The following is a 15,271-nucleotide window of genomic DNA, read 5'->3' on the forward strand; positions in this document are numbered from 1 at the left end:
TTGACTCTTTGATCAGGAACATAATTCCCAGGGTAAATGTGGCATGTTATCCTTTACAGACAATTTGGCAAAATTTAAAGATTACTTGAATATAAGACTTTAGATTGTGCCTGACCTGTGGTGGTGCAGTGGATAACGCATCAACCTGAACACTGGGGTCGCCAGTACAAAACCCTGGGTTTGCTTGGTCGAGGCACATACAGAAAGCAACTACACAAGTTGGTGCTTCCAGCTTCTCCCTCTCCCTCTAGAAATTAATAAATAAAATATTTTTAAAAAGACTAGATTGCAAGAGAAGTCATTTCAATATGAGGCTTGAAGTGACACAAGCAATGATGAGACAAGAGAGAATTCACAATGCAAAATGCAAAGTTTATTTTCTTAAATAAAATACTATATTCATATCTATACAAATAATTACAACCATTAAAATGTTACATTTACCAATAAAAATTTTGAAACTTTAAACAAGAGCATGGTTCAGAATATTCACACCCTAAAACAATGCATTTGTAAAAAGATGTCAAAATAAATGGGACCTATTCTTATTTACAACTGTAGGACAATCCTGATCATATTATACATATCTGCTTGGGATTCCATTACAAAAGAAGTTAGTTCTCATTAGAATTATAAACCAGGCGATTTACAGTGAGAGGACACAGTGCACATCAGACATTGCTGAGATGGGACTAGATACAAAGATTACATATTAAAAGCACTACAGTTAAGTTTTTTTCTGGTGACTGCCCTACAGTAAGCTTCTCGCCCAGTGTATCTATAAATAATTTGTGAAGGTAATTATGTCCTCAGATTGTTCCACCTATTTTTACCAAAATGAATATATATATATATATATATATATATATATATATATATATATATATATATATATATATATATATATGGCCTGCTGAAAGTGGAAGCAAATCTTTTCTTCACAGTAACACAACTGCAGCATTTTAAGCAACACTGTCTGGTCCCTTTCTTCTTGGAAGATCAACAGTTCAACTCCCCTTAAAGGTTACCAATAGAATCAAGTCCAGTGCCTCAATGATGTCACAGATGAAAAATAATATAAGGGATGGGGGACAGAGATCCAGAAAAGTGAAGAGGGGATCTAGATGGAGTAAACAATAAGTTCCTATGACACGGTATGATGTATAACCAAACATGTAACTGAGCCCCCCAAAATAATCATGATAATTTTTTAAAAGTTGCAAATAAAGAGTTATCATCTATGTCTCGTGAAATCTCTAAAGACAATGATGCCATCATCCAAAATAACACCAGTTTGGATATTATGCCCAGTATTTGCAACAAAAGTTGGCTCGTGTTCATGTAGCATATACATGAGAGAAAAAGATTATAGTTGATGGGGTTTACACAAATGTAGACATAAGGATGTTAGATGACCATCATATACAAGCTCTGAGTTAAAAGGAGTTTTGCTTCTACCTAGTAAGTTTTTTACAAGATAGGGATCAAAGATGGCTCAGAGAATGATAAGGCAACAGTGAGAAACATCAGCTGCACTTGTCTTCCAGGTGTTTGATCACTTGACATGTACCATCCCGGCTGGTCCTTCACTGTAACATTAGAGTGGGTGAATACTATGTTCCAATGGCTGGTCTTAGGACCAGAGGCACTGTTTCAGGTAAAGTGCAGTACCAGGGAAGAGGCATGTGAACAGGTCCTCAACACTTCCTACAGGCATATCGGGACTGCTCCCACCTAAACTGGATGTCCTCCACAGACTCTAGTAGAAACACTCTCAGGCCCACACAGAAGTGTAGGATGTCGGGAAAATGTGGTTAAGTCAAATAAAAGGGCACGTTTCTGTTTAACTCTGGTGAGGAAAAAAAATGGTAGCCAAAAAGGTTATCTTAAGAAACTATTTTCTGACCTTTAACGTGAATGCAGGTATCATAAAGTCACTGTTCACATATTAACTGCACACTAGTTTCTCTGGCTATCACTACTGTCCTCCAGATGTACACCGCGCAGGCGACTACCTCCCGGAAAGGCGGGGTTCGCAGAGATAACAGAATCGCATTCACTTCCAGGTTCCTAAGGAGAGCAACCCAAAGCCATCTTTTCAGACTACCTTTGCCCCCGCTTCACTCCTCCATGGTGGGGTGGGGGGACAGTCATTAAAACACGGAACAGAACTATATGGCACATTAAATATTTTAAATCAATTTTGGTTTACTTTCGTTTCGAGTCATTATTATTGCCACTTAATACAGTGGGAGACCAGAGGGGTTCCCAAAATCAGGAATTGGAAAACACTGGTTTGGGAGTAAAACTTCCTATCACACACTGACCCAATAAATGTTCCAAGGCAAAGGCATAATCATCAGGCTAAGGAAGTGACCAGGTTCCCTGCCACCCGTGTGAGACGGAGCAGATGGAAAACAAGAGCCGAGGTACCTACGTATCAAAGGGTGGACACAGCTAAGAAGATGCGTATCTGTACGTCTTCACCCTTCCTCAAATTCTGAAAACTTTACTACCATTAAAATGTGTCCTCCCATTTTTTTGGAGGATAAATTCCAGCCTCTCTAGGAACTAATGTTAGAAGGCAAGAGCAAGACAGACAAATTATCTTTAAAATAATTTTAAATAATTTTGTATTACAAGAGGGATTTTAAAAGTTGACCCTCATTGAAGTTTCACCCTGATATGTGATTAGAAATTGCTGCAAAAGAATATCCCCTCCTCATCTTTCTCTCTTCAAGTTCTGAATTGTAAGATTTTATAAAGCATGATCACTCTGGAATTTTCGGTCCTTACTTAGAAAAAGGGTGCTATGTCTGGTACCCCAATGGGGTCTTACAGTAAAAACAAAATTAAATTTCTTGAAGCGGTATAAAACATCCCAAAACAACCTGTTTGTACCAAAAGAAGAATTTACATCAAATTTGATTTGTTTTATCCATGATTGATACATTAAAAGTTTATACATGATGACATCTGAAATTTTCCATCTCATTAGAAGTTACTGTGTTAAATGTTGAGGAATCAACCACTTTCTATAACTGATTCCATGTGATGAATAACACTAAAAGAATAATTATTTAATCAGTGACTCTCATGTACAACTCAAACATAAGTTTGTGTAGCTTGTGTAGTTCCAGAAATAAATTATTTGTGGAAATGTTTTTACATTCTATAGTCATATATTAGCAAGCCAAGAATAACATTAAATTTACCATAACCAAAATTGACTATGTTCTCTGCCAATCCTTTGCCAAAATTTACATCCAGAGATGGCTAGATATTAAGATAAATTCCACCTCAAAATCATGTAGGTCTAGTTATCAAATAGCTAACACTGCTGGTAAATCTCATACATTTGTGCTTTTAAGTCAAATAAGATTACTATGCTCTGAACATGTTCAGAATTGAGTTCATATATAAAATGACCATATATGTGCACATTTCTGCAAGGTCACTAGAGCTACCTGTAAGCAGGAGCCCAATTACTTGTAGATGGTCACATCTTTCCTCGGGTGGTCAAATAAGCCTTACTTAAAGGTCCAGACTCATTCAGGATCTAAGTGTTACATGCTGGGAATGAAATCTCTGGGAAATGTCAATGCTACTCTGAACAGAGCTGAGCAGGCAAAGAAAATCACTGCAAGAGAGAAGAATCTGAAAGTTTCTGGCTTTGAGGCCTTTCCATTGCAATGTTCAACTGAGTCTCTCCTGTGCCTGTTACCTTAGCCCCAATGATATCGGAGTCCCCAGTTCTTCAGAGCTCACTAGCCACTGCATGTGTGTGTGTGCATGTGTGCGCACACGTGCGTGCATGTGTGTGTATGAGAATAAACAGTCAAACACATGGAAAACTGTCCTTGAAATTGGCAGATTGGACCTTCTCAGTACAAAGAAAAACTTGAATGCTAAAGGTTAGAACTCAGTTAATTAAAAAACAAGTTATACATCTCACATTTTTTCTCAAAAGTGTTAAACTGTTTATCTGTGGTCTTATTGAATAACTTATTCATGAAGCTCTCCCATTCCTCCCCATGACCATTTTGAAGGGGGAAAATACAGATTTTTTTCTCATTTTCAGTATTTTTTGGCCCCAGCAGGCTCTTCAGTCCGCTGCGGGAGCAAATGGGACGGTTTGGTAAGAACAGCTGGTGGAGGCACAGATGACCCTTTGGCTGAGTCTTTAGAAGAGGTATTCACTGGAGTTCACTGCTCTTACCAAGCCCTAGGAGGCTTTTTTAGGATGAAAAAAATGCTGGTCCTTGGGTTCACTTTGTTAATAGAGCAGACAGAACAATCTATAAGCATCTCTCCACTCCATCATATTTTTGGCAGACTATAACAACAAAAAGTAGTGGGTTTGGGAATATAAGCATATATGGTTGTTGACTTAGTTTAAGTTTTCAAAATTCAGTATGAGTATATACATATATATTTTTCAGATTTATTATTTGGTGGGACTTTTTAAAACCCTTACATCAAGTTTTTCTATACTTCAGCAGGTCTCGGGACTCATCTTCCCATTTTCAGATGGCAGGCCTATTTTTAAATGACCAGTTAATACTTTAAAATCTAAGTGTACATACACACTCACACATACATACGGACATATATAAAGACAATTTTTGAAGCACCATTTCACATCTACCATCAGGAAAAATAATGAACAAATTCATCTTATTATAATTCTACTATGAAGGATAATAATGCAATATACAATGCCATGTTTTAAATATAAATATCAGTAAATGGAAGAAAGAGCAGAGCTTAAGATTTTGCAAAGAAGTATTTAAAAAAGTAAGGCTCAAATAATTGTGTAGATTCCAAACATACCATTTATTGATCAGTCCCTACTGATTATACCAATGTAAAAGAATTTGTTTCCAGATCAATTAATAGAATAAAGAGAGAATACGAAAACAAAACTAAACTGACGACACAACACTCTTGAACTGAACACATGCAGAACTCCATAGAACAGCAGCTCTTATCCTTCGGTCTGATGCAAAATGCAAGTACAAACCGGACACTATGTACTTTTCTTGTTAGATTTCTATTTTAAGGCTGTTTAAGGAAGACCTTTGCTTTCAAGGATCTTGGCACATTAAAGAAGAACATGGCTCCCTAATTTGAAGAATAGGACATGAAACTAAGATACTTTATTAATTGTTATAATTAAGAAAGAAGCTTCTACTTAAACCAAATTTTGGGAATAAAGGCTGATTAAAGAACTCATTTATTTGTAACTGCTGGCTTTAACCATGGACACTCATTCAGTATTAATTCAATACCTCCATAGGTAAGAAACTATTCTAGATGCTGACACCAACCACTATTTGGTTATGAGCCACTGCGTTATATTAAACTATCTGTATTTTTGGAGAACTCAACCATTTCAACTATGTTACAAGTTTTCAACAATCAAGTTTGAAATCTAAGTTCCAACCTACTACCCAAAACATGCCAAAATGATCTCCCCCAACTTCCAGCTGATTAATATTTAGGGATATAGCATTATAAATCAAACTTGAAAATGCAAATCTGCTTGGAAAATTGAAAAAGCACATCATGCAGTTAAAAATCAAAGATACCTTGGTTTTGACAACCCAGTATTCAAATCATCTCTGACACAGCTTCCCTACACTCAGAAGATAACGGGAAATTGATCACACAGACACGAAGACATCCACACGCAACCTCTCATCATGTGCGCTTACGTGTGCATGCACACACAACTCCACCTGCACTCTCACCTGTTACAGTTATGTCTAGCCTATTGGTATTTAAACAGCTGAACTGCAGTCATGACCTAAAATATGGCTTATGTTGTGGGCAGGTCTGTTTGAAGACTGCTTGGAAGAGTCAGAGGCAGAGGAGTTTGTGATTGTAAGCAAAGGTGACATTGCTGAGCCGTCAGGAAGAGCGGTAGCTATTTCTGGAAACAAAGATGTCATATTAAAATTGGATAAGTGAGAGTTGGTCATATGCATTGGTGGCATATCAGGGAGAAGAGGAAAACTTGGCTGAGCAAAACCAACAGGTCTTGGAGGAGATAAAATGGATCCAAATCGATTGTTTAAACCTCCACTGTTTACCTTCTCTGTGCTAGGATTTGAGAACATTTGATTTGAAAAATAGGGGATGGAAATATCATTGGACAGTGTAGGGTGAGCAGGAGAGTACGGTGGGTAGAAGGAAGGTAGAGTGTTTTGGGGATCTACGGGGATGAGAGCTGGCGTTCGAGTGGCACTAGGCTGAGTAACCTGTGGAATGAAAGAAGTATTCGCATTTATTGGTGGATTCATGCCACCCTCGGGAATAAAAGAAAAACCGAAATTTTGTGATAGTGTATGCTGGTCAGGTGCTGAATTATCATTAGGGACTTGTGGGCTCTCAGGCATGAAACGAACAATACTCCCTCTCTTCTCTGCAGCGGGTTGTTGGCGTCCAAGAATACTGCCACTGGCAGACAGAGGAAGGTGGGGAAGACTCGGATCAAAGACATTACTATGCCTTTGGTTTCCAGAACGATTCCTTTCTGGTTGACGAATTTTGGAACCACTGCTGTCTTGCAAGGGATGCCTTGACCGCTGGGGAACTGAAGAATTAGTTTGACGTACAGGAGGCCCTTGATCAGCATTTCCATGAGACACAGATGGATGTGGCAAAGCTGGCCTTGCAACCCCATGCATGTTGGTTGTGACTGGAGGGTTCATGTGGCCCTTGGTCCCATGACTGTCAGTAATCCTCATGGGATTGGACTTCTGTACAGAAACATTGGGACTTGTGTTTCGACCTTGAATATCTCCTGAGGAAGAAGAACTTGAAAAAGGAATATTCAAGGTGCTGTTCCTCGTGTTAATTGTACCAAGGGACATGTCACAGCTTTCTCTGTTCTGATTCTCACTCTCTCTTCTAATATGGACACTTTCATGAGTTGGGGGACAATTATATTCAATTGCAGGGGATGGACCACACTGTGTATTCCTCTGATGTTCTGAGAGTGATCTCTGGCTCCCAATAACCTGATCACTAAGGTGAGGGGCAAGTAAACTCTGCATGAAGCTTTGGTGACATGTATTTTCACTGTCCCTTGGTGGGATAGCATTTCCTGCTGGGATGCTCTGAACTGGTGGATAAGGTAATCTCTTTTGGCGGTCAATTGGTGGTGGACCAGGGTTTTGACTAATCCGAAAAGCCTGAGACTGCATACTCCTCAAGGATGATACGGAGTTACCTATTTCACTATTTCTTGAAGATTGTGCTTCAAAATTACTCTGGGGCTGCTGAATGGCTCCAGCTGGTTTAAACGTCTGACAGTCAGAAAGGCGGATATCTGAGGCAACCGCATGGTCCACGCGACTCTGCATATTATGAATGGCCAAACTCTTATTTCTGGGCACATCAAGATAACTTCTCAGTTCAAGCTGATCTGAAACTCTAGAACCCTGAATCGACATACCCATTCTCTGCTCTGAATTAGAAGATGTCTTTCCAATGAGTGCCTCAGCAGAATAACTTGAAACTCTATTTCTCTCCGGTCTGTGTGGAGTACAGGTCATGTCTGAGGGTCTAGTGACAATACTTGGTTGGGACACAATTTGCTGCTCTATGCCTCTTGATGTCAAGAGCCTCTGCATTGGATTATGCCCAGATACATGTTCGGAAGAAACTCCAGACCCTTGCTGCCTGCTTCCAACATCCTGCTGCTGATGCATAATATCTTGACTGAGATGGTTCTGGGGGTGGTTATGGTGATTCCGGCTGGCTGAAGGGTTTTCACAGCTCTTCTCTGACTGGGAGCTCCCGAAGTGCTGTTGCATCTGTTGCTGTATCTGCTGATGGTGGGGATGTGGCTGGCCACTCTTGGGTCGGGACTGGTCAGTCCCATGGTGCTTCGGCTGCAAGGAAAGCTGAGAGGCCTGAGTCCCCTGAACAAGATTTCTCTTTTTCTGCATCTGAACTTCCTGCTGCAGAGCTCTCTGTTGGTGGACACTATGGGACTGAGAGTGCACGGAGCTCTCTGCATGAGGTATGTGATGCTGCAGTTGATATAAGTGATGCCTCTCTCTTAACTGCCCTGCTTGTTGCTGCTGCTGCTGCTGCTTTAAGTAGAGATGGTTACTATGCAGGTGAGAGACCCCTTGAGCTGGAACATGCTGTTGCAGAGCCTGCAGATGCTGACTGCCCTGGGTTTGCTGCTGCTCAGCAACTGAAGGCTGAGAACCGCACTGAACTTCCGTTTGCCTCAGTGGAGGGGCCGCAAAGTTGTTACTGGATGGAAATAACCGTGTAAGCCCATCTCCATGTGCTGGGTTGCTAACAGGCACGCCTGAGTTTGAAGAGTTGGGAGGGATCTGACTGACTATCATCTGAGTTTGATCAGAAATGCTGTCTGCAGTTCGGCTCATCAGGGACATTCCTTCAAGCCTGAGTGGGGCTGGCGGGCAATGCTTTTGACGTTTAGCTGAAGACAGCAGAAGGTCATCTTGGACAGCACGCTTGGCAGAGTCTTTACGGCTTTCATGACTTGGCTTTAAGAGTGGCTCTTGAATCTGTGGATTTGGCATAGTACCAGTCATGGTGCTTAGCTGTTCTTGGGAATAGTCAGTCATCAGAGATGGTCCAGGAGGCTGACTGCCATAGGAACTTGATGAAACAGTCAGATTAACTGTAGCAGAAACAGCTGTTTGCTCTGAAGTCTGGGATAATCCGGCACAGCTGACGAGAGGGTGACTGATGCTGCTCTGATGGATAAGATTATTCACACTTAAACTGGTGATACTTGGTGGCTGAGAAGCTGGAACCTGCAAAGAGGCATTTGATGTTTTAATTCCTACGGAACAACTTGGTTTTTCAAGGGGTCTATCCACAGCTGCTTCGATTGACTCCTGAGAATTAAATTCATTTGGTGTTGCTTCTGCTTGACCTGGACCATTCTCTTTAGGGATCTGTGTTTTGAAAGGCTGGTCTCCCTCTAATGATGATGCTTTGGAAGGCTTTGAAGTAACTTCCCTCATAGCAGCCTGGGTGCCAGCTCTTCCCTTCTCAAGGTTCTCCTGGTCAAAAATAGCTCTTGCTGCAAGAGCAACTATATCAGTTTGCTCTGCAAAGGTACAGCTGTCACATGTATTAGTTGTCACACTGCTGGTGATATCCTCTCTAGTTGTTTCAGGAAGCATGGATGCAACTGAGAAACTGCGACTACTGCCAGAGCTGGTTGACATGGGCGAGTCGGCCTGCCGACTGGTGAGCAAGGCGCCGTGAATGACCTCCGGATCGGGGACGCAGGCATGGGGCTGTCTTGGATCTCTGTCGTCACTGCTCATGAGCAGGAGCTCCTGTTTGGGGTGTAGATCAACACTCGAATCAACTATTTTCGAATTTTCTGAAGAGAAGTCCGGATGGCCCGCCTGGACTGCAAGAGATGGTTTCTGAGGGTCTTTTCCTTTAGCGAAACCAGAGAGCAAGGCAGTCAACCCTTGGTCCTTTAAGAGACCTGCGGTTTGCATTCTGTCCGCTGACTCGTGCTCCGCTCTACAAGGTTCAGCGATGATTTCTACCTCAGAAACACAGTCAGCACTCGCAGTGCTCGTGGCCGATGACAAACCAGAAACCTGAGAAGCCAAAATGTGGGGATCATTTGGAGATGGAATCAACATGTTGTCCGAAGTACAGAATTTGGCAGCATCTGACAAGGCCAAACTGGCTGGTGGCTTATCCTGAGAGGCCTCTCGTTGCACTAGGGGAGCAGGATCTTTGGGATTTGTTGGGGCCACTGCAAAATGTTCACTTGTTACACACTGTTGGGAGGGTGAGTTAGACTCTTCCGCTGACTTAGATTTGGGTATAGAATCGGGTATCACCGATTCCAGATTCAGAACATCCAACGAGTGTTGACCAGAAGCACTCTCAGCGCTCTCTGCCTGGGACACAGCAGCAGATGGCAACACGAGAGGGGGGCTTTCCAGCAGCCCGTCCTCACAGGGTGGCCCCGCCGAGCTGTCCGTGCTGGCACAGTCCGCCTTGCCCCCGTCTCTGACCGGATTCAGGGGGCATGCTGCTTTGTTAGCTGCTACATGTTTCTTGACACCTGGCTTTTTATTCAACCTTTTTGTCTTCACATTAGGCAAACAAGTTACAGTGTTCGCTGAGGGAGTAGTCACTAGGTTATAAATACTGGGTAGTGTGACTGAATTATCTGTTGGCATAGGAGATGCTACAGTTGCTGATAATGAAATACAGTTAGCTGGGGTCGTCTGACTATTTGCAATGGTTTGAAGATTGACAGGCTGACTAATAGACAACTGTACACAGCTCTGCCCAGCCATCTGTGATATGCTTTGATTGAGGCTGGCCAAAGCGCCAAATGTATTCAGGGCAACGTTGGTATTTGGATCTTCGCTGGTGGTGGGTTGAATAATTTGCATAGGGTTTTGGTTAGTAGTTCCTGATGAGGACATCACAGGTTGCAAAGCAAAGAGCTGTCCATTTAAAGAAATGGTTTGAGGCTGCTGTTGGTTTGACATGGTAACAGAAAAAGTCTGTGTTGAATTAGAAGTTGGTAAAGAGGAAGGTCTAGGTAATATGTGGACAAGATGCTTTCCTCCAAAAGTCTGTGGGGTTGAAACATTTTGCACTGAATTAGACCCGATGATAGCATTGGCTCCATTGACAGGGAGACGGACAGAAGCAGGAGGGGGAGCCGAGAGGAGTGGCAAAGGATTCTGATTAGCTGCCTGTATGATTACTATCTGCTGTCCCACATTTTGGCTGGAAACCTCTGCCCTCATCACTGTTGGGCACGGAGTGGTGCTGGGCGGCTGAAGAATGATAACATTCTGATTAGCTGGAGCTGCGTTAACAGCTGTCCCGACTGGCTGAGCCATCTGGATCACCTGCATTGCTGAATTCAATGGAAGGATACTTTTAGGGGGTTGAGATTTAACTTGTGGATGGGTAATCAGTGGCTGCATAGGTAAAGATGAACAAGAAGGCAAGGTTACTTGCTCAACTGGCTGCCCATCTGCTGGAAAGGAATTATTCAAGTTGATGCCTGTAGCCGTGTGTCGACTGTGGCTGGTCGTGGTGGGGCTAGTACCAGACTCATTTAATACTGGAGTCACAGCAGAAGATGGTGTCTGGCATAGCGGCTGAATAGTGTTTCCTGCCAGTTGCAAAGTAGTCCATGTTGTCTGCGTGTTTCCAGCCGAGGAAATCCGGGTAAGGCTATTAATGTTTTTCAAGTCTGAAGCACTAATAGCTGAAGAAGGCAAAGGACAAGAAATAGTCCAACTATTATCCAAAGGGTTTGCAGAAAGACTGCTCACAGGAGTGGTGGCTGTCCCTCCTCCAGGGGTAGACGGGGCCACCACTGCGGTGACACTAGTTGAGTCTGCACCCTTGCTAATGCTCGCCGGACAAGAATCGCCTGCAGATCTGGGAGGCTGGGAGCAGACGGTGGTGGTACCTGAAACAACAACGGTGGTCTGAAAATCACTTCTGAAATCCTGTATGCTCGGGCAGAACGTGCCTCCACGGTTCATTTTAGTGGCAGCTGCTGAGGAGCTGGAGGGGATGCTTGTGGCACAGGAGACCGTTTTCTTCAATAACTTGGGGTTCTCTTGCCCATTCTTATTTTCAGAAGAACTTTGATCACTTAGACTTGTGTGTAAGGAACAATGTTGGTGAGGTTCAGGCCCAACGGGAACAGCAATCAGAGAGCCACTTGTGGCACCCAGCACGCTCGATTCACTCTCAGACGTGGAAAGCTCGAGAATATTCTGAGCAGGAATGGCAGCCGGAAGACAAAGGGGGACAGGCTGGTTGGCAGCCAGAGCAGAACCTGTGGTCTGATGCCACGGCTTGTTTTCAGGAGGGAAAGCTCCAGAAATAGACACGGGAGTCACGAGGTTGCACGCCCTCTGTACTGGCACCACGTTGGCGGTCTGCTTCTGTAAATTATGACCGACATTAAAGGTTATCCCCTGAACAGCTGTTCCCTGGCTGTTTCCACCAGGCTGACTCCCATTGGAATAAACAATAATATTTTTCTGAACCTGGTCACTGGGAATAACAACAGAGACCTTTGAGTTTTTAAGATTTCCTTTCCAGTGGATTGTGGGATCATCATATAAGCATATGTCATTTGCTTTCAGTAATTCAATATATCGGCCATTTTCTTTTTGAATTTCTTCCAGTTGTTTACGTAACTTTTTAATTTCTTCAGCTACATTAAAAATAAAAATGAAACAGTTACCTGTAAATGTTAGTGTTTACAATAACTTAAAAAAGAATTATACACTAAAACTACTGAAATCTAATTCTAGCATTCTAAATACCATCACTGAGAATCTTCAGTTATTTCTTAATGCAAGCTCTTTCTTCTTTTCAGAATGGTATCTCAAACTTCTATCCCACATTTTAAAACTACATATCTTTAAAGGTCAATAACTCAAAGGTCAAAAATTATTCAATGTAGAAATCTTAAAATTCCCAATAGGGAAGCTACAAAGGTAAAGCAAGGGAAGACATACTGATATCATGGTAACATACTAGGAACATAACACTGAATATCAATATAACAGCACTTAAATCAGGGGTCCCCAAACTATGGCCCGCGGGCCACATGCAGCCCCTTGAGGCCATTTATCCAGCCCCCGCCGCACTTCCAGAAGGGGCACCTCTTTCATTGGTGGTCAGTAAGAGGAGCACATTGACCATCTCATTAGCCAAAAGCAGGCCCATAGTTCCCATTGAAATACTGGTCAGTTTGTTGATTTAAATTTACTTGTTCTTTATTTTAAATATTGTATTTGTTCCCGTTTTGTTTTTTTACTTTAAAATAAGATATGTGCAGTGTGCATAGGGATTTGTTCATAGTTTCTTTTATAGTCCGGCCCTCCAACGGTCTGAGAGACAGTGAACTGGCCCCCTGTGTAAGAAGTTTGGGGACCCCTGACTTAAATGCTACAACTGCCTAACATTACTTATGGTGGAAACAGATAGTATCTTTTATATATGGCTTTAATTTTACATAGATTCTATTTTACCCTTTGAAACAACAAAGACCAAGTAGAAAAGGTAAGAAGTGAAGTAGGAGAGCACAGAGGAAAACATCAGTAATGCAACTTGAATCTTTTTTGGGGCCGAGGGGGGGACAATGTATGTATACCACTGAGTAATGAAAATGTCTGTCACTCCCCTATTCCTTTCTAACAGAGACAGCCTCTCTCATGGATCCTACTAGTGGGGTAGCCTGGACTGCTGCTAAGTATTCTCTGTGACCCCATACCTCCCTACCTGCCTTGCCATAGCGGTAGGTACTCTTCCCAATCCCCCAAAGGCAGCCAATGCTCAAGGCCAATGCCCTATGAGGTAGCCTGAAATTAAAAGTTCTGTCTGGTCTGACTGGGCAGTGGCGCAGTGGATAGAGCATCAGACTGAGATGCAAAGGACCCAGGTTTGAGACCCGAGGTCGCCAGTTTGAGCACGGGCTCATCTGGTTTGAGCAAAAGCTCACCAGCTTGGACCCAAGGTCGCTGGCTTGAGCAAGGGGTCACTCAGTCTGCTTTGTAGCCACCCCCCACAAGGCAGAAATGAGAAAGCAAACAATAAACTAAAGTGCTGCAATGAAGAACTGATGCTTTCATCTCTCTCCCTTCCTGTCTGTCCCTCTCTCTGACTCTCTCTGTCTCTGTCACAAAATAAATAAATTGAAAAAAAAAAGTTCTCTCTGACAAGGACGAGCAGATTTGCCACAGACATTCAAACTAAGAGACACAGAAAACAAATGCCAATATGCTATGGACATTAGAAATTAAAAAGTAATTCTGGCCCTGGCTGGTTGGCTCAGCGGTAGAGGGTCAGCCTGGCATGTGGAAGTCTGGGTTCAATTCCCAGTCAGAGCACACAGGAAAAGCAACCATCTGCTTCTCCACCCTTCCCTCTTCTTCCCTCTCTCTCTTTCTCTCTCTTTCCCTCCCACAGCCATGGCTCAAATGGTTCAAGTGAGTTAACCCCGGGTGCTGAGGATGGCCCCATGGCCTTGCCTCAGGTGCTAAAGTGGCTCAGTTGCCGAGCCAATGGAGCAGTGGCCCCAGATGGGCAGAGCATTGTCCCCTAGTGTATTTGCCAGGTGGATCCCAGTTGGGGTCCATGTGGGAATCCATCTCTCTGCCTCTCATTTAATATATATATACAGTATATGAAGTAATTCTTATAGACTAAATAATAATGGTTGTTCTCACTTATCGCACACTTACTATATGCCTGGCACTTTTCATTCATTGTCTCATTTATTAATAATAACAACCATAACAGATAACATTTATCAAACATTTGCTACGTCCCAGACTTTAAGTGCTTTATCAGAATTATGTCTCTTAATCTTCATAACAACCATGAGATGGAAACTACTTATTGTCATCCCCATTTTCAGATGTGAGAAACAGGCTCAGAGTTGTTACATATTTTATCTAAAGTCAACCTGATAGATGCTATGATTATCCTCATTTTAAGATAAGGAAACTAGATTTGGAGAGGTTAAGTAATTAGCCAGAGGTACTGAGTGATAAATGACCCACAGACACAAACCCATGTGGGCCTGACTCCCAAGGCCTTTTGCTCTGACCACTGCTCTAGCCTGTCATGTGAACGGGGAGTATGTGGAGGGAACTGTTGGGAAATGAAAAGAAGAGAGAGCACGTGCTCAAAAAAGAACCAAAGAAAAGATGAGAAAGATGACAACAAAGTCACACTTCAGCTGCCTCACTGGTCGCTACAGTCCCTGGCCTGGCTGTTCAGCTCTTTCTGAGCCCCATGCAATCACTTCCCTTTTCCCCAAAGGTAACTTGATTGCCTCCAACTCTGGATGTGAAACCAAAGAAGCCCTCATTAGAGAAGTCCACACATATCATTCTAGCCTTAACATCCATTATATGGGGTACCTACCAAACATTTCATAACTAACTACCTGACTGCATCATAAAACAGGGTCTGGACCATAAAAGACAGCTGATCTAGTTAAAGGCATAAGTTATTTTCTAACTAAAAGTAAACAAGGAAATTCGGAAGGCTGACCTTCTGCATATGCTTTCCAATATCCTTCGTACTTCATACAAACAGCCCAGCACTGCCCCCACCTTCACAAATTCTGCCTTTGTTTCTCTCCTTTCAATGTGACCTATGAGTTGTCACAGGGAATCCTCTCTACTCTTGTCAGAGCCATAAATAAAGGACAATTCAAACTGGCCTACCACTCTGAGCTTTA

The 15,271-nt window shown here is 42.6% G+C and overlaps 1 protein-coding gene across 2 annotated transcripts in view; it reads right to left on the reverse strand.

Moving 5' to 3' along the window:
• Positions 1-901: 901 nt before the first annotated feature.
• Positions 902-15,271, reverse strand: part of USF3 (upstream transcription factor family member 3) — a 50,303-nt gene continuing 35,933 nt past the window's right edge. For both annotated transcript variants that reach the window (XM_066347745.1, XM_066347746.1), the window contains one exon: positions 902-12,229. In XM_066347745.1, coding sequence (XP_066203842.1) covers positions 5,784-12,229 — 6,446 coding nt within the window. In that variant the 3' untranslated portion in view covers positions 902-5,783. The remainder of the gene's footprint in view (positions 12,230-15,271) is intronic.

Source organism: Saccopteryx leptura, chromosome 8 (genome assembly GCF_036850995.1).
Source record: "Saccopteryx leptura isolate mSacLep1 chromosome 8, mSacLep1_pri_phased_curated, whole genome shotgun sequence".
Lineage (NCBI taxonomy): Eukaryota > Metazoa > Chordata > Mammalia > Chiroptera > Emballonuridae > Saccopteryx > Saccopteryx leptura.